Source organism: Macrobrachium rosenbergii, chromosome 8 (genome assembly GCF_040412425.1).
Source record: "Macrobrachium rosenbergii isolate ZJJX-2024 chromosome 8, ASM4041242v1, whole genome shotgun sequence".
In the NCBI taxonomy this organism is placed as follows: domain Eukaryota; kingdom Metazoa; phylum Arthropoda; class Malacostraca; order Decapoda; family Palaemonidae; genus Macrobrachium; species Macrobrachium rosenbergii.
The window spans coordinates 9391248-9409960 of NC_089748.1; the positions used below are offsets into that span (position 1 = coordinate 9391248).

At 43.1% G+C, this 18713-nt stretch overlaps 1 protein-coding gene across 1 annotated transcript in view; it reads left to right on the plus strand.

The window, feature by feature from the left end:
- The window catches only part of LOC136840598 (TCF3 fusion partner), a 176569-nt gene that overhangs the window by 14215 nt on the left and 143641 nt on the right, over nucleotides 1-18713 (plus strand). The window contains exon 3 of the mRNA XM_067107275.1: nucleotides 6117-6187. Coding sequence (XP_066963376.1) covers nucleotides 6117-6187 — 71 coding nt within the window. The remainder of the gene's footprint in view (nucleotides 1-6116; nucleotides 6188-18713) is intronic.

The following is an 18713-nucleotide window of genomic DNA, read 5'->3' on the forward strand; positions in this document are numbered from 1 at the left end:
AATTTTAAAGGAAAACATATAGACCCGTAATATTTTGCTGTAAGACTTGGAGAGGAGGGAAGGGTGAACATTTCAGATATGTCAAGTAACCTGACAGCAAGGGTTGGATGGTCAGTGTTGCCAATTGACCACTACAAAGGATATACTAAATCTCTCTCTCTCTCTCTCTCTCTCTCTCTCTCTCTCTCTCTCTCTCTCTCTCTCTCTCTGGAAAAGATAGAATTTTTATGGTATGTTTATTAGTTTTGTATGATTAAGAAATTATTTACCTAATAATAAGTACTAATTTTCAAATAATAAAATTAATCCTTAAACGCCGACTGGACGTATCGTAAGTTGACGAAAATTGTCTGTCGGGTGACGAGTGGACGTACCGTACGTCGACTACAAAAAATTTCAACCTTCGGTCAGCTTTGACTCAACCGAAATGGTCGAAAAATGCAGTTGTAAGCTAAAACTCTTACATTCTAGTAATATTCAATCATTTACCTTCATTTTGCAACAAATTGGAAGTCTCTAGCACAATATTTCGATTTATGGTGAATTTAAAAAAAAAACTTTTTCCTTACGTGCGCGCGGTAACTCGGCCGAAAATTTCAGAAATTCTTTTGTCATTTTGTCGTAATTTTTGCACTGTTTTATATTAGCCATTACATAAAGTTTTATATATGAAAATGTGCGCAATTTCATGTAACCCATGGTTGTAGCTTTTATCAGTTTGGAAATATTCTTATATAAATCACGATAAGTGCCAAAATTTCAACCTTCGGTCAACTTTGACTCGACAGAAATGGTCAAAAAACGCAATTGTAAGCTAAAACTCTTACATTCTAGTAATATTCAATCATGTACCTTCATTTTGCGACAAATTGGAAGTCTCTTGCACAATATTTCAATTTATGGTGAAATTTTGAAAAACTTTCCTTACATCCGCGCGCGGTAACTCAGCCGAACATCTCAGAAATTCTTTCGTCACTTTGTCGTAATGTTTGCACCGTTTTATATTAGTTGTTACATAAAGTTTTATATATGAAAATGTGCGCAATTTCATGTAGAATACAACAAAAAATAACTCATGGTTGTAGCTTTTATCAGTTTTGAAATATTTTCATATAAATCACGGTAAGTGCCAAAATTTCAACCTTCGGTCAACTTTGACTCGACCGAAATGGTCGAAAAACGCAATTGTCAGCTAAAACTCTTACATTCTAGTAATATTCAATCATTTATCTTCATTTTTCAACAAATTGGAAGTCTCTAGCACAATATTTCGATTTATGGTGAATTTTTGAAAAAAAAACTTTCCTTACGTCCGCGCGCGGTAACTCAGCCGAATATCTCAGAAATTATTTCGTCACTTTGTCGTAATGTTTGCACCTTTTATATTAGTCATTGCATAAAGTTTTATATATGAAAATGTGCACAATTTCATGTAGAATACAACCAAAAATAACTCATGGTTGTAGCTTTTATCAGTTTTGAAATATTTTCATATAAATCACGGTAAGTGCCAAAATTTCAACCTTCAGTCAACTTTGACTCGACTGAAATGGTCGAAAAACGCAATTGTCAGCTAAAACTCTTACATTCTAGTAATATTCAATAATTTATCTTCATTTTGCAAAAATTGGAAGTCTCTAGCACAATATTTCGATTTATGGTGAATTTTTGAAAAAACTTTTACCTTACGTCCGTGCGGTAACTCAGCCGAACATCTCAGAAATTCTTTCGTCACTTTGTCGTAATGTTTGCACCATTTTATATTAGTCATTACATAAAGTTTTATATATAAAAATGTGCACAATTTCATGTAGAATACAACAAAAAATAAATCATGGTTGTAGCTTTTATCAGTTTTGAAATATTTTCATATAAATCACGATAAATAGAAAAAATTCAACCTTCGGTCAACTTTAACTCGACCGAAATGATCGAAAACTGCAATTGTAAGCTAAAAAACTTAGTCTAGTAATATTCAATCAGTTACCTTCATTTTGCAACAAACGGGAAGTCTCTAGCACAATATTTCGATTTATGGTGAATTTTTGAAAAAACTTTTTTTTTACATCCGCATGAAGTCATGCATCATTTTGTGATAATATTTTCTTTGTGTTGCTTTGATCGTTTTACAATTTTTTATATACCAAATTCACAATTTAGTGTACAATACAAAGAAAAAAAATTTTAGCTTTAACCGTTTTGCTCACAGCGATTTGTATACAATTATATATGAAATTTTTTTTTTGCGCTGTCATATATTTCAATATTTATATATGATAATATTTTTTTTCATTTCTAATGGTTGCATACTAAACTTCAGGCAATGAAAAAAAAAAATGAGCCAAAATGAACTCTTAATCTTAAAAACGAAACGTGCTGTGATTTTTAAAAACTTTTTTTTCTTCGCGCTAACTTTAACGCCAGCATACTGCAGACACTTTTGTAAATAGAGGCTTGGCGTTTAAGGGTTAATGTAGGGGTCAAGAATGTAGTAAGGATACTACTTGCATAGAGTGTCAGGATTGGGAGGATAAAAAATGGAAAACCTTAGGGCTGAGAATAAGGCCAATACAGATTCTACTCCTTGGGCTTATTTAGGGGATGATAGAGCTGTTATTCCTCCAATTCCTCCTGTTTCTCCCATTCTAAGTCCTCCTACGTTACCATCTACTCCTGTTCCAGGTTCCCATGATTCCGCTTTTAACACCATTGCCAGACTTGAATTAAGGTTCGATCAGAAGTTTGGTTTATTATCCAATACCATTATGGAAATTATCCAATACCATTTTGGAAATGGTATCTGCTATTAGATCTCTGATGGAGAAAAATGTGAATAATGAAAGTGCAGTGAGTGCATCAGCTTTCCTCAGATTCAAAAGCTTCTAGCCCGGACAAGAAGTCCCCGTATCGCTTCTCAGCTTCTTCGTGCCCGCTGAAGAGACATGCATATCTTGGCGATACCTTTCCTCTGGCAGTCAAGAAGTACAGGGAGGTTAGCCCACAACCTTCCTGCAGTTTTCAGAACCAGCCTGCTTCTCCAGCTCACCCTCGTCATTCATTGGGAGACAGTTTTGAGCACTATAAGCGCTCAAAGCACCTGACTTCTTTTGAGTGCTCAGCACTACTGACTTGCTCCAGATTTCAGCTTTTAAGCGTCAGCTTTTAAGCGCCTGAGTTTCCAGCGCCAACAGCCGAGCTCCCAGCCACTGCTTCCGGGTGCCAAGCGACTTCCTCTCATAAGCTGCCATCATCATCGGTTCAAGAAAATTTGTTAGCCCCACTCCAACATCAGTTGACAGAGCTTATGGGTTTTTTGAAAAAACCTCTCCAGTTCCTGAAACCAAGGACAAGTCTTTATTCCCTATCTCTTCAGAGGAGGAAGAGGTTGTTCAGGATACAGTCCCCTCTTCAGCATACTCGTCTCTTTTGTGATTCCTCCTGGATAGCTTTCCAGATTTCTTCACTCCTGTTGCTCCTACTTCTCCAGCTTCTACCTTCCTCACGAGAAAGCAGTCGTCAGAGGGTACCAGGTTACCCAAGCTAGTTCTTTCCTCCTCCTCCTTGAAGAAGGGTCTCTGGGAGGTTCACGACTTGCTGGCCTCTAAGAGAGAGCAGGGCAAAGCAACATTCTCTTTTCACCCAGCAAGTTGTTGAAGATGAAGTACTCATTCTGTGCCACTGGGGAAGCTTCCTTGTGAGTTTCTGCCTCCTCCCAGGGGGACTTCTCCAATCTGGTGGATTCGGCTTGTAGAACAGCCTTTTCTACTGCCAAGATAATGTCTTTCTCATCAAGAATGTTCGTTAAAGTAAATATAGTGAATTAGTAAGACTGTAGTTCAATCCCTGATCTTTTTCTGTATCTGACTTAGGGGGAGGGATGAAGGCGTAACTGTCATCATAAATAAAAAAGGGTTAGGACCTGGCCAAAGAGTCTCTCTCTCTCTCTCTCTCTCTCTCTCTCTCTCTCTCTCTCTCTCTCTCTCTCTCTCTCTCTCTCTCACTGAGATAGATTTTTATGCATATGTAACATACAGGTATATATTTATTTGTTTTGTATACTGTAGTTTTATAGATAAACCTGGTGTTACTTTGTTATTAATTTTTTCATATTTTCCATGCTATAATTGCAATGCATTTCTATAGTAAATTATGTAAAATTTTAAAGAAAACTTATTGATTCCCAGTCTTTTCCGAAAGCTTGGAGTGAGGGGGGGGGATAAAATGTAACTGTCAATTATCTTGACATATTGACCAGGAAGGGCAGGAAGTGTTGCCCACTCAAGGTCATATATGTTGCCTAATTGGTGGTCAGAATACTGCTACGAATGATACTGGAAATTTGAGAGAGCTCTCTCTCTCTCTCTCTCTCTCTCTCTCTCTCTCTCTCTCTCTCTCTCTCTCTCTCTCTCTCTCTCTCCGGATACTTAGAATGTGAGAGATCGATAGAGAGATAGATAGATAGTTAGAAAGGGAGAGTGGTTGATAGAAAGATCTCTCTCTCTCTCTCTCTCTCTCTCTCTCTCTCTCTCTCTCTCTCTCTCTCTCTCTCTGTTATTGGCTGGAAGGATTAGAAGTACATATGCACTGTATATATTTTTAAGGGTAAAATGTTTAAGATGACTTCAAAATGATATTAATAAAATCATTTCAAAGATTAATACAGTAATAGGATAATAGTTTAAGGTATATTTGATGTAGGATGCTAGTTTAAGGTATACATTTGGTATTTGAACTTTCAAGATAAGCAGTTATAAGTGGTTTTAGAGGGGGTGTTAAATATTCATGGGGGTTGTGGTACGCATCTCCTGCGAACATGGGGTGTTTACTGTACCCTCATTCAGGTGAGACCTCACTTAGGTTCAAGGTAGGAACCCTACCTACTTGCTTCCTTTGTGACAGTTGTTCCCTGGCCTTCTTTTGAACAAGTTTGCATCTCACTTAAGGTTCATTGTTGAGTTTAGGTTAGAGAAGAGATGCATTATGTGCTGAGTCTCTTTCCTTCCTTTGCACCCTTCCTGACTGTAGACCAGGTTTATCTTCATGCTGGTCGGGTGAATGCAGGTGAGCTACATAACCAAGCACCTATTTGAGGACTCAGGTCTGACAATATGTTCCCTCTGTCTTCTCTTTAACATGGGTGGGTGCAGGTGTTGAAGGTTCTTGCTCATCCCTGGATGACAACGTTGATTTCCTTTTCTTTTATAGGAAAGACAGGATTCCACTGACACTCTCCTAGAGAAAGGTTTGGCATAGTGAACTTACTCTGGTGCAGGGTCTTTCACATTAGACACTAGGCTATATTGTATAGCTTACAGACGAAGGTTTGTATCCTTACACAAACAAATTGCAAATTTTAAATAATACTGTATACATTTTCTTAGATATGCAACCTGAAGTCCTATGTTAATCGCACTCCCATCCATGAACAACCCTGAATCTCTCTATTTGTTGTCGTATGAAAAAAGGCCATCGACAATAAAGTGTGTGGGTGGGTCCTCCATCTCCCCCACTTGCCTGCTACTGTTTAACTACCATTTAATCAAGTTTCAGTGACCAGACCACCTGTTGCTGAAAGCATACCCATATACCTACTTCAGGTTTGCATATCTGTGAAAAAATTATGCTAAAGTTACAATTTTACAGGAACTTTCTGATGTGTATCCGTCAAATAACCTTATATTTTTAAAGGTTCAGTGAACTATTTATTATTGTGTAGTCGGTCTAGAAAAAAAATTAACTGTTTAAAGTTGGAGATCAGAAACAGTAAGATTACTAAAGTGTAGGGTACTGTAGGGAAAGGTTTATGTTGAAAATTTAATCTTAACTTTTGTGTGCATTTAAGTTTGTAAAATAATTCTGGTCATATAGGGACATGTGACATTACAGTGAACATTCGTAATACCTTTTGTTTTGTGATACGAATAGTATAAAAATTTGTGGCTAATATTTAATAAGTTTTCCAAATAAGATACTTCATTTGTCAAATTAGTTAAGAAGAAAATCCTTGAAATGCAGATATGGTTTTGGATTATCATGGGTAGCTTTTCTGAGTGCACATTAATAAATTAAAGTTTATATATTTCATTGCCTTATTTGAATATTAATTTTTTTCCCAGGAAAATGAAATGTTAGTTCACCGAGTGTATCAAGTGAAGAAAATTGTTCGGCGTTTGAGGAAAGAACGAAAGTAAGTATGTAGGCTCTTTAAGTATCCTATATTTTAAATTAGAGTATTAATTACTTATAAACCAGCCAGTTTTCCTTTGGTGTTTGTATGCCTACCAAGTCCTGAATTTAAAATCCCTTATTAGTGGTGGTAACTAACAAGTGAGTAAGCCTCTCCAGAGACGTCTCTTCAAAACTCAGTCTTCTGTCACTCACTGGTTATTATTTATTATGAGTAGATTATCCTTCTCAGCTTACACTGACACATGCTCATGTCCTTTCAACCTGTTCATAAGATTATAAGTAATCTCTGATGATGTCAGGTTATGGAAATTTTATTGTAGAACACTTTTATCCAAATATATATATGGTATTTTGTAGTAGTCTTCACCTTGGCCCTGTTAGGTTCATCCGTAGACAGTTTTTTTAGTTTTGAGCATTTCTTTGGGAAAGACCAGCTTGGAGGTTGTCTATTTTAACTATCATGCTGTGGGTAGAGGGGCTATCTTAGGCACTTCTAGGTTGTTTGCTTGTAAGAAGAGAATGGCGAGCCAATTTACTTCAAGGAGTTGCTGTTTGGAAGAAAAAATTCTGAGCTTTTCTTACAGTTTCTTGTACTCCAGTGGAACAGGGAACTGTGAGAAGTTAACTTGGTATATAGTCATTTACATTACATCTTCAGGCTACTTGGCCGGAGGGTTTGCCGTAACTGTGACAAAGTTCATTGGGCAGTAAGTAAGAGACATTTCAGTGCTTTTACTTTGTAAATGTAATGTTTGTTATTCAAGTTATGCAAATGTAATGTTTGTTATTCAAGTGTGGCTTCTCCTCCTCCTCTAGTGGAGCGTGTAACTGATTTACAAAAAAATAGGGGAAAAGTGCAAATGGTGATACAAGCATGAAACTTGGCTCAACTATTCTTCTTGTCCCTTGGTCTCATTATCAACCTCCGGCCACACAAAATTTTGCCATTTTCCAAGATGGTCGCCAGGTTTTCAAAATGGAATCCTGTGGATATTTAAATATTGGTATTTAATTGATTAATCACATTCAAATCCCTAAGTCACTCCCAGTTTATATTAAAATATTAAAAACAAGCCTTTATATATGTAGATGCATCATTTCTCTGCATAGAAATATCCAAGATGGTTGTCCTATGTCAAAAATGTCTGCCAAAATGCCAATAATTGGTACTTAAGCTCATATATGAGGCTAAAGGTCGGTTAATACATGGATTTGGGGTAACTTCAGCCTGATCAGTTCATTTTTTGTAGATTAGAAATCAATTAATCCCCAGTTAGTTCATTTTCATCCTCATTTAGAAAAAAAAATGGGTACTAAGCTTAATGTAAAAGTGTAATAGCGTAGTGTCAGTGTACTACCAGGGCACACTGGTTGACACTACAGTATAGCTGTGAAACTCAGCATGGGGTTCAGTGCTAGCTAAGGGCAGAGATTTGTTATTAGTTTCCCAAATGCTGTTTAGGTAGCCCCACTTCAAAGTTAAACAGCTGCACCTGAATTGACAGGATGTGCCAGCGTGGGAGAGCAGAGCCAAGGAAGATGAGGCTTTAGTCTTCTAGATGGTGTACAGATCACACGGGAATTAAATAGAATTGGATGAATGACCAGGCTAGAGATAGGATTATGGCATATCTGAGCCTAGTTTTATCCCATATCTAAAAGTGCATATATGTTATATAGGTGGTAAAAGGATAAACCCTCGACCTATAGAACAAAAGGAATGGCAGGACAATCTTGGAAGTCAACGTCTTTCCTGAAGGGAGATAGTACGATTAACTGGAAGCTTTGTTGCTTATGCCAAGAGGACACACGTGAAAGACTAGTTGATGCATCTGGTGCTGGCTATGTTACCCTTGCTACAAACATTCCTGAATTCTATAAGTTTAATGTAATGCCTATACCATTTCATCCCAAAAGGCTTGATGAAGGTGTTGGAATTCTGCAGACCTTTGAAAATAACAAAGCAACATATCTTGAATCATGTATGCTGAAGTTCAAAACAACAAAACTAGAAAGGAAAAGGAAGTCATTGTGTAAGACAAAAGAAGAAGATGATGCCCCATCAGCAAAACTCACACATAGTAGCCAGAGGGCAGATGAAGAAGATGCAGAAGAATCTAAGACTGAGAAAGAAGGAATATGCTTATTTGTGACCAACCAGTACCAATCAAAGATTTACAATTGGCCATGACATTGCCTTTACATGAAAAGCTGCAGTGATGTGCCACCAACCTACTAGATGAGAAACTTCTGGCCAAGCTTAGTGCTGGAGATATTGTTTCTCAAGACCATATGTATCACCCATCTTGTCTGACAGGTGTGTACAACAGGGAAAGGGCCTGGCTAAATTCCCAGAAAATTGTAGATGATTATGTGCAGTACAGACAAGGGGCATGTGCCCATGCTTTTGCTGAGCTTGAGATGGGTGCTGCTATTTTACAATGGTAGAACTTTATGATTTGTACAAATAAAGACTGGAACAGCTAAATGTTGATGCTTCCTTTGTTTACTGAACACGATTGAAAGAACAGATACTTGCCTGCATCCCAGAACTGGAGGACTTTAAAAAGGGAAGAGAAATTTGGTTTGCCTACAAAAGGAAAATAGGAGAAGCCCTAGCCACTGCATATGACTACAGTGATGCACTAATCGTGGCCAAAGCAGCTAAGATATTGAGGAAACATGCTTGAACATGAGATAGAATTTGAAGGAACCTTAACAACAGACACTAGAAGAGAATCTGCGCCACCAAGTTTGTTGGAATTTGTAAGTGTGCTACAAAATGGTGGCAGTATAAAATCCCAACTTAAATATGGAACATCATCTACTGATCTAGCTTTGGCACAACTTTTGCACTTCAACTGTTGAAAGAATCCAGCATCTTCAACATTCTCCAGAGATTCCAAGTCAAGAGAACCTCCGTTTCCAATATATATTGGTCTACTGGTCTTTGCAAAAACCAGGAAGCATCAATTAATTGATACATTCCATCACCATGGAATCAGCATCAGCTATGATAGGGTTCTGGAATTAACTAAAGGGTTAGGAGAAGCAGTTGTAACAAGGGCTGTGAAGGAAGAAGTAGTTTGTCCCACCATATGTAACTCGATCTCTTGGCCCAACTTCCACTTGCTCCTTGGCCCCCCATCATGAATGAGGACATCTTCCCCTATCCTGAGCCAAGAGCCATGCATCGTTCCTACTCGATGGGTCTCTCTTAATGTTGTCAAATATTCCCTCTCCCATCTTTTCCACAGGTTGTCGCACAACCAGGATACATACAGGAATCTTTTCACTGTGAATTCTCTCCATCCATAGGTAGCGTCACCATAGACCTCTTCCTAATTTACTACTTCTCTTGGAAAGGACTTAAGCTTTCTTCCAAGAATCAAATGGTTAGGTGTTAAAATTTCCAATTGATTCAAATCCCTGGGCGTGTAACTTAAGAGTCTATCATTGATAATTCCTCATAGTTCTACCAGTATACAGGTCACTTCTTCAAAACTGAGTAAAGCTTGGCCTACGATCTTTTTTAGGCATGACTTAATAAGTCCTATCAGCCTTTCCCATATAGCACCAAACCACGGTGCTGTCGCTGGAATGAACTTCCGGTTACACTTATATCTAACAGATGTTCCTTTACCATGGGATTCTCCAACATGGTCTTAAAATATTCTGATGCCGCTACAAACGTGGTGGCGTTGTCACCCAACATAAGTGCTGGGAATGCTCTTTTTCTGCAGAACTTTCTAAAACTCATGAGGAGCAAGTTACAGGACTGGTTATCAATTAGTTCCACATGTATGCCTCTGGTTATCGGGCATGTAAATAGAATTATATAAACCTTCCCATAATGCGTCGGTGTAGTCTACACCTGTGGTATTAAAAGGTTGTTTACATTGCACCCTGAACTCAGGTAATGGAGGAACTATATTGGGCCTATACTGCCTCCCCTGCATTCTCCCTCAAATAACACAATGGTGTAATATACTCTTAGTTGCCTTGTCTGTGGGATCCAGAACTCGTGCATGACACTCACCAAGTTGCATTTACACCCATATGAGCATTAGCATCATGATGTTCTTTAATAATTACCCGAGTAACATAGCAACTCTTTGGCAGTAGTATAGGAAACTTAGCAGCTTTGGGTAACTGTGCGTGTTCTAGTCTACCCTTACACCTTATTACCCTGTTGTGTATGAGAGCTAGTTTTGGTTTTCTCACCCCCTTCATCAAACTCTTGTACTGTATTCCTCTTGGAAAAATTCCTGTTGCATGAGGGCAATAGTCTTAGCCCTTGCCTCTTGGAGTTCTTCCAAGATCAGTTCACCATGTTTCTTCATATTGGTTGAACTCCTACAATTATTCAAAAATTGTAGAAGCCATGCTGTGGTCCTATAGACCTTTTTAACCTTGCTGAATCTTTCCCAATTCAGCAAGTGAGTATCACCATTCAGGTTGTCCCCTACAGTATTGACCAAAATGTTCTCTTCCCTACCCTGCAAAAGTGATCCACCAACCCATGACCTATCTATTGGCCAAGAGGAATTTGTTAACCAAGGGGGTCCCTCCCACCAGAAAGAACTATCCAAGATCATGACTGTCCTTTTCCCATGTGTCACCCAGTCACTGGGATTATCATCTGTAGGCACATAGGACAAGACTGCCTCTGGAATTAAGGAGTTTATTTCTTGTACTGTATTTTTCACAAATACAGGGAGAACACTTTTTGATACTAGCCAACTTAGGGCGACTTTACTGTCCGACCAAATGAACAGTCCAACAAACTCATCCTTCTCAAAGGATTCTTTAATAAATTTGGCCATTCTTGCTGCTAGAAACAATGCCATCAATTCAAGTTTTGGAACAGGTAATTCTTTAATGGGTGCTACTCTTGCCTTTGCCATCATTGAATAAGAGGTTTTTGTTCTTAACTATGTAGGCTACACAACCATATGCTCACTCACTGGCATTGCAGAATATGTGTAAGGAGTCCCCCTCTCCTAGGCTAGTATTCCTAGGAAAGGAAATATCAAGACAATTTTCCAAGTCTTCAGATAACTCAACCCATTGTTTCTGTAATTGGTCTGGGAGTTGTTCATCCCAATCCAGTTGTTGCTTCCACAAATTCTGCAGGTATATCCTTGCTCTAATAGTAACAGGTAGAAGTATTCCCAGTGGATCATAAATCTGTGCAACAGTTCTTAACACTTCTCTCTAGTCTTCTCTCTTAGTCTTGCTGAACTTATTTATCTTAGCAGGATGTAATGTCAAGGTATCTTTCTCTTTGTCCCAGTTCAGGCCTAAGACCTTATGATTTGTTTATTTTCTGGCACTAATCCCATATGCTCTAGCAATAGTTTGCAATGAGTCATTATTACTTGTCCATTCCTTCAGATATAAATGTGCCTGCACAAATATCTTATTTGCTTCAAAGAAAAAATTTACCAGTTCATCATCATCATTGCTGGTGAACTGCAAGTTATCTACATATACCTGTATTCCTCTTTTTATCCTTTCTACATCACCTTCTATCATGGATAGGTGTTTCTTAATTGTTGCATTGAATAGCAAGGGAGAACATGGAATTCTAAATAAAACAACTGGAAACCTATACACCAACAATTTACTGTTAGGGTCTGTTGGATCTTCCAACCATAAGAATCTAGTATAGTTTCTATCTTCTTCCCAGTGTTGCACCATTAAAAATGCCTTCTCTGTGTCACTAATACAGGCAAACGATTTTGTTTTAAACTGAGTAGGTTAGCTGTTATATGTGGTCCCGTCCACAAACAATCATTCAAGCTTAACCCACTTTTCCCCTGTCTGACTGAACACTCAAATACTGTCCTAATAAGGGTTGTTGAACTGTCCTTTTTAACACCATGATGTGCCAAGAAATGACAGTCTTCCTCAGCTTTAAAATATTTCACTCTCTCAATGAATCTCCTATGCTCCTGATCCTTCAGAATTTTCTGGTAGTATTCTAGATACTGAGTGTCTTTCCGAAACTTGACACACTGTTGCTGTAATCTGTTCAAAGCCAACCCAAAGTTGGAAGTTAATATCCCTAATATTGCCTTTCCAAGGTAATGCCACTACATAATGTTTGTCAATTTCAGAATAGGTTACAGCACTCAAAGCTCTCTAATACTTTCCGATCCTGTTCCATTATCTCACTGCAGTAAATGCCTAAAGGACCTAAACTCCATAAAGTTTCAAGATCTTCCGTTGGATCCTTTAAATGAGTAGCCCCGTCAGCTGTATCATGTTGTCGGTTTTCACTGCCAGTTTTAAAATGGAAACATAAGTCTCCTTGGTGGGAGGAGAACTACAGGTTCCAGTTACTGCATAAGCAAATATGGTTGGTAGCAATACTAAATTTTCAAATTTCCTAAACCCCAGATGTAAAATGTTGTACACATTGTCAGCCCCTATTAACAATTCTATAGGTGATTGTTTCTCTACAGGTAGATCAAAATCTTTGTCAGCCAAGCTGATTTTTGTTCTACACAACAACTTTATGTTCTTCTTAACGTCGAATTTCTTTGTATATTCTGGTAGCTCGTCTACCACTGTACAATCCATATTTATTAATCTACCCCGGTGAGGTACAGTGATGTTAACCATTTCGTACTCCTTAACTGGTGTAGAAGTTAAGTAACCTCTCATTGATAAATTTTCAACTCCCTTGCTCTTATAGTGGAGTCCCTCAAGAGCAGATTTCTTTATAAATGATCTCTCAGCACAGGTATCCAGCAACCCCCTCTTTCACACAATGCAACCTCTTTTACCCTTTAGGGTTATTGTGGCTGTATGTAAGATAGACTTCCTAGTCCTCTTATTTTCCTGTCCTGTATTGGTCAGAGAGAGCATTCCAACTTGTATCCCACCTACCTTAGACTTATTTGGTTGGTTTTGATTACATATAGCACTATGATGTCTAACGGTGCAGCTGTTGTTACAGCCTTGCTGGTCACAATCGGAACTGAAATGTTTATTGGATGCACATATGAAACACAGGCCCAGAGTTGTAAGTTGTTCTATCTTTCCTCCTTTGGTTACATAGGATTTACAGTGTGTCCATATATGATTGCCTCTGTGAAGTTCACATCCTCTAACCTGGTTTACCTTGGTTTGTTTGTATTTTCTGGAGGCCTTACCAATGTTTTTTTTGGTCTCAGATTGCCCTTGTTCTGCTGCACAAGTAGATACTGTTAATGTATTAGCTTTTACTGATTCATTATGTGGAAAAGCCCTCAAATTGTGTATTTCTTCGTCAAGATATTTTTTAAAAGTGTCAAATTCAAGCCAATCTTCTCCACACCTTCGTTTTATCATTTCACTTACACTACAGGGTAGTTTGATATAGAGCAAGATGGTATACAATTCACTCAATACAATTCACTCAATTCCAGCTGTTCACTTTCCAATGATCTTATGCAGCATTCAAATTGTGCTCTGAAACCTTTTAGCTATTCTGCATCTGCTTTGGGAGTCTCAGCTTGGAAGAGTTTTCTAACTAAACACAACTTGATTTCATCTTTTCTGCCATAGGTTTCCTTTAACAAGTGCACTGCTTGCAAATATTTATCACCTAATTTTAAACCAGATATCAGTTCCAGAGGCTCACCTTCCAATAGGCCCTTCAAATAGGAAACCCTCTGTATTTTCTCAGAATCAGTACACTGGTGTAATGATACTTCATAAAGTTCCCAAGATTAATTCCATTCCGGTACATCACCATCGAAATGTTTGGGTCTAATTTAGGTAACTACACTAGCTTTAGCAGGCAATATCGGTGCACTAGGTTCACAGCTTACAGGTAGAAGACTTGTGATGGAGGAGTTTAGTGTATGAATTTCAGTGCCTACCTTTAGGCTATATTCAGCTTGATTCATAATTTGGTCAGGTTGTCCTCCAGGATCCGTTAGATTCAATATTTCATTATCCAATTCCTGGATTTTCTGTAAATATTCCTTCAAGGAGTCTCTCATTGAAGAAATGCTATTGATATCACCAGTATCAATAGTAGTTTCAACCCTTTTTGACAAGTTAGTTATCACAGACTTAACCCCGTCTCCTCTTTAACTTCCCTGTGTCAGACATGTAAGGTGTCAAAGAAACGAGCAGGTAAAAGTTACTGCTGCTTTATTACAGATCCAGGCAGCTTATATTGCGGCCGACTGACGCCGGGCCGTGAGAGACAATGGAATTGACTGTGACCTGAGGTCGAAACAATAAACAATAATATGCAGTGAACGAGTACAAATTACAATACAAAACATACAGAGCTACAATATAGATACAGTCTTGATGCCTGTGAATGAAGAAACATGTGATAAACAATGTGTGACATTGTATAAATACCATAAAGTAAAAATGATTAAAATGCGTGACCTGGCACGTTTTAGGCGTGACTAATTGAGCTTGAAGAAAACGGGGAAGTCACCAAAGAAAACAAGCTCAGCGGAGACTTAATTAATGGCGCCGCCTAAACACTATCCTGGCGCCGATTTGGTGACTTTACAAATACTCCCAAGGCGAGGGACGCGTCTGATTAATCCCTGTACCTGCTGGGACGCTGAAGGGTGCCGCGGCTCCTTGAAGATAACTGAGGGGCCTCCCGCCTGTGAGGCTGCTGTTTGGCGGTTCCTTCCTGGGGCGGCCGCGCCTGCGGGGTGAGGGCGTGCTGGAGTGCGTTTGGGCGGAAGGGTGCTGCGTCGCTGCCGGGACTCTCCGACAGGAAGGCGGGCTTTAGCCGGTCTATGGAAACCCAGTCGTTCTTGCCTGGGAGTGCCAGCTGGAACGCTTGCTGTTCCGCCCCAGCACGCGGAAGGGTCCCCTGTAGGGCTTAGTTAGTGGTGGACGGACGGCGTCGACTCTGACGAAGACGTGGGTGGCGGATGACAGCTGTGGCGGCATGAAGGTGGTTGCTTTGTCGATGTATGAGCGCCTGCAAGGGGCTTAACTTGCCGCCACGTCGCGGAGCCTCTGTAGAGATGGGGAGTGGCGATCATCCGTCACGAGCTCTCCCGGCACCACGAGGGTTCCCCGTAGGTTTGTTCAGCTGCGGATGGGGTGCCGTCGGCTCTGGGGCGGTCTCAACCCGAGGAGGACCCACGGCAGCTGATGTTTCCAGTCCTCGGCGGTGCAGCGGGCCATGAGGGATGACTTTAAGGACCTGTGGAACCGTTCCACCAGGCCGTTGGTCGCTGGGTTATACGCTGTGGTGGTGTGGTGCGTGGTTCCCAGCAGTTGAGCCAAGGCAGACCACAACTCGGAGGAAAGCGGGGCCCCTGTCGGTTGTGATGTGGTCCGGGACGCCGGGCGGCTAACCCAACTGGAGAGCAGGGCCTCAGCGCACGCGCGCTGGCGGTGGCTTCTTGCATGGGTGTGGCCGGGCCACCTCGTCGAACGGTCTACCACCGTGAGGAGGTATCTGGATCCGCCTGATGGGGAAGGGCCCCACGACGCCGATGTGGATGTGGCGGCGGCGCCCTGGTTGTGGGAACTCGCCTACCCCCGACTGCGTGTGACGACCCACTTTACTGGTCTGGCACTGCAGGCACTGTTTTGCCCAGGCTGTGGCGTCCTTTTGCACCCCGTGCCAGACAAACTTTTTTGAAAGCAGTTTGGCCGTGGTCCTGCCGGAGGGGTGTGAGAGGCCGTGAATGATGTCGAATACCTGGCGGCGGCGTGAGGCTGGAACCAAAGGGCGGGGCTGGCCTGTGCTGATGTCACAGAGCAGGCTGGGGCCTCCGGGGCGAGGGTCACGTCCCGCCACTTGAGGGATGTGATGGCGGTGCGGTATGCTGGGGTTTCTGGGTCAGCGGCCTGTTCTCTGGCAAGGTCCTGGTAATCTACACCAAGCTGCACTGCGTTCAACTCGACTCTGAGAGGCGTCTGCTACAGGGATTTTTCTTGCCGGGAGGTACCTGACGGAACAGGTAAATTCGGCTATGGCTGAGAGGTGGCGCTGCTGTCTGAAGACCATGCGTCCCCCTGCTTCGTGAAGGCGTGAACCAGTGGCTGGTGGTCTGTGAAGATTGTGAAGGGCGCCCCCTCCAGGAGGAACTTGAAGTGCCGAACTGCGCTGGGTACATCGCGCAGAGTTCCTGTCGAAGGTGCTGTAGCGGGACTCTGCGGGACTGAACTTCTTGCTGAAGAAGGCGATGGGCTGGGGGCGCGCGTTGATGATTTGCTCCAGAACAGCACCGCAGGCAACGTTACTGGCGTCTGTCGTCAGCTGGAGGGGAGCCTTGGGATCTGGTGTGCCAAGGCGGTTGCCTTGGTGAGGGCGGCCTTCGTCAGGGAAAAGGCCTGCTGCTGGCTGGGTCCCCAAGACAGGGACTTCGGTTGACCTTTAGGACTTCCGTCAGGGGGCCGTGGTGTGCGCGATCCCGGGATGAACCGCCTGTAGAAGTTTACCATCCCAAGGAACTCCTGGACGGCCTTGATGGAGGTGGGTGTCGGGAACTTGGCTACGGCTGCCACTTTCGATGTAAGAGGGCGGACGCCTGTCGGAGACACCTCGTGACCCAGGAATTCTGCTTTCTGGGCGCGAAGGTACACTTGTCTAAACGGACGACGAGGCCGTTTTTTCTTGGAGGCGCTGGAGGACTGCTTTGATGTGCCTCTGGTGTTCGCTGTGAGACCTGGAAAATATGAGAATGTCGTCGACGAGCAGACGCAGAATTTTAGGTCCCCAGGATGCTGTCCATGAGCCGCTGGAAGGTGGCCCCGGCGTTCCTCAGCCCGAAGGTGGAGAAGGCGAACACGTAGGACCCAAGGGCGTGATGATGGCTGTCTTTGGTATGTCCTCTGGCGCAACAGGTACCTGGAAATAAGATTTAAGAAGGTCCAATTTAGTGAATATTTTGGCCCGTGAAAGGAGGCCGTGAGGTCTTGCATATTGGGTAGAGGGTAGTGGTCGGGCTCCGTTGCAATGTTGAGCCGCCTGTAGTCGCCGCAGAGTCTCCAGGAGCCGTCCGGTTTCTGCACCATGTGGAGGGGAGGCCCATGGACTGGAGGCTTTCCTGCAGATGCCCATCTGTTCCATCTCCATGAATGCTTTTTTCGCCTCCTGAAGGCGCTGAGGGGGAAGCCTGCATGAACTTCTCGCATGTGTCGGGGGCCCTTTAGTCACTATATGGTGGTATATGCCGTGCTTGGCTGGGGCCCCGGGACTTGGCGAAGCTCGGGCTTGAATACCTCAGGGAACTCCGACAGAAGGTGTGCATACTGGTGGGGCGACGGCGCTGATGGTGGGTCTGGGTCCCGCCGTTAACGGGAGAGACCGGCAGGAGTCGGTATCGAGGAGGCGCTGCGCCCACGTCGACTCAGCAGGCCGGTGCGCCAGAAAATCGGCCCCAGGAGTGGGGTTCCACGTCCGCGACGATGAAGTCCCAGGAGTAACTCTGGCCAAGGATGGAGATCGACAGGAGCCTGGTGCCGAGGGGAGAGGATGGGGGTTCCGTTGGCGGCCGTCAGAAAGCGGCCGGGTCTGGTGTCTGGTTGCGGTCCTCTCTGGATGCTGGGAAGACCGACTTAAAGGCTCCTGTGTCGACCAGCATCATCCTGCCGGAGACGGTGTCGCTGGACGTAAAAACCTACTGTTTTTGAGGCCCTGGGTTCTTCGGCTGCCATGGCGGCCTGTCCTGCTGGCCGCCACCCCGTTTTTTGAACGGTTGAACGAGCAGGGCGGCAGGCAGTTTCGGGCGTCCTTTCCGAACCACTTGTGGTAGCGACAGAAGCCCGGGACCTCCGTCTGCTGTGGTTCGGTGGACGTCTGTTGGCGATGGCGTTGACGGGCTGCTCACGCCCTCTTCAGGCTGGACGGAGCTGACCGGCTGTGTGGCCGGTTTTAGCCGCTGTGAAGCCTTGACGGAGTCTGTGAGGTGTTGTGCCGCCTCTGAGGTCCTCGACAGGCATGGTGTAGGGGGTGAGCGATCTGGTTGCGTACTTCCGGGAGGAGTTGGCGAAGGAAGATTTCCCGCATGAAGCTTATCTCCTGCCGCTTGTTTGTGCCACCCAAGACTGGTATTGACAGGAGATCTACGACCATGCCCAAGCGTCTCTTGGATTGAGGTCGTGGCGTGGATTATTGGCAAGGTCGATAGCACGGCGGCCCGCTCGGCGATGGGCAGGGAGCAAGCTTCGAGGAGGAACTTTTGTGGTGCTGTATGTGAGGGTGTGTTTGGTACCGCGAGATGAGTTTTCTGTACACGTCCTCCGGAAGGGCGTTGAGCACTGTGTCGGCCTGTAGGATTTCGTCCGTGAGGTCCGCGATTCTGAAGTGGCTCTCCACCCTGCGCAGCCACATCGATCGGGTTCCCCTGCGTAAACGGCGGCAGCTTTACGGTGAGGGCGGCCCGCGATTGTGTTGCCCGGCCGTCGTGTGTTCGGGCGCTGGTGTGGAGTTGCGGAGGGCCTCGGCGCGGGCGGGCGCGGCTGTGATGGGAGGTAGGTAAACCTCGAGTCCGCTGGGTCCGCGTTTAACTGCATGAAGGAGGGGATATCCG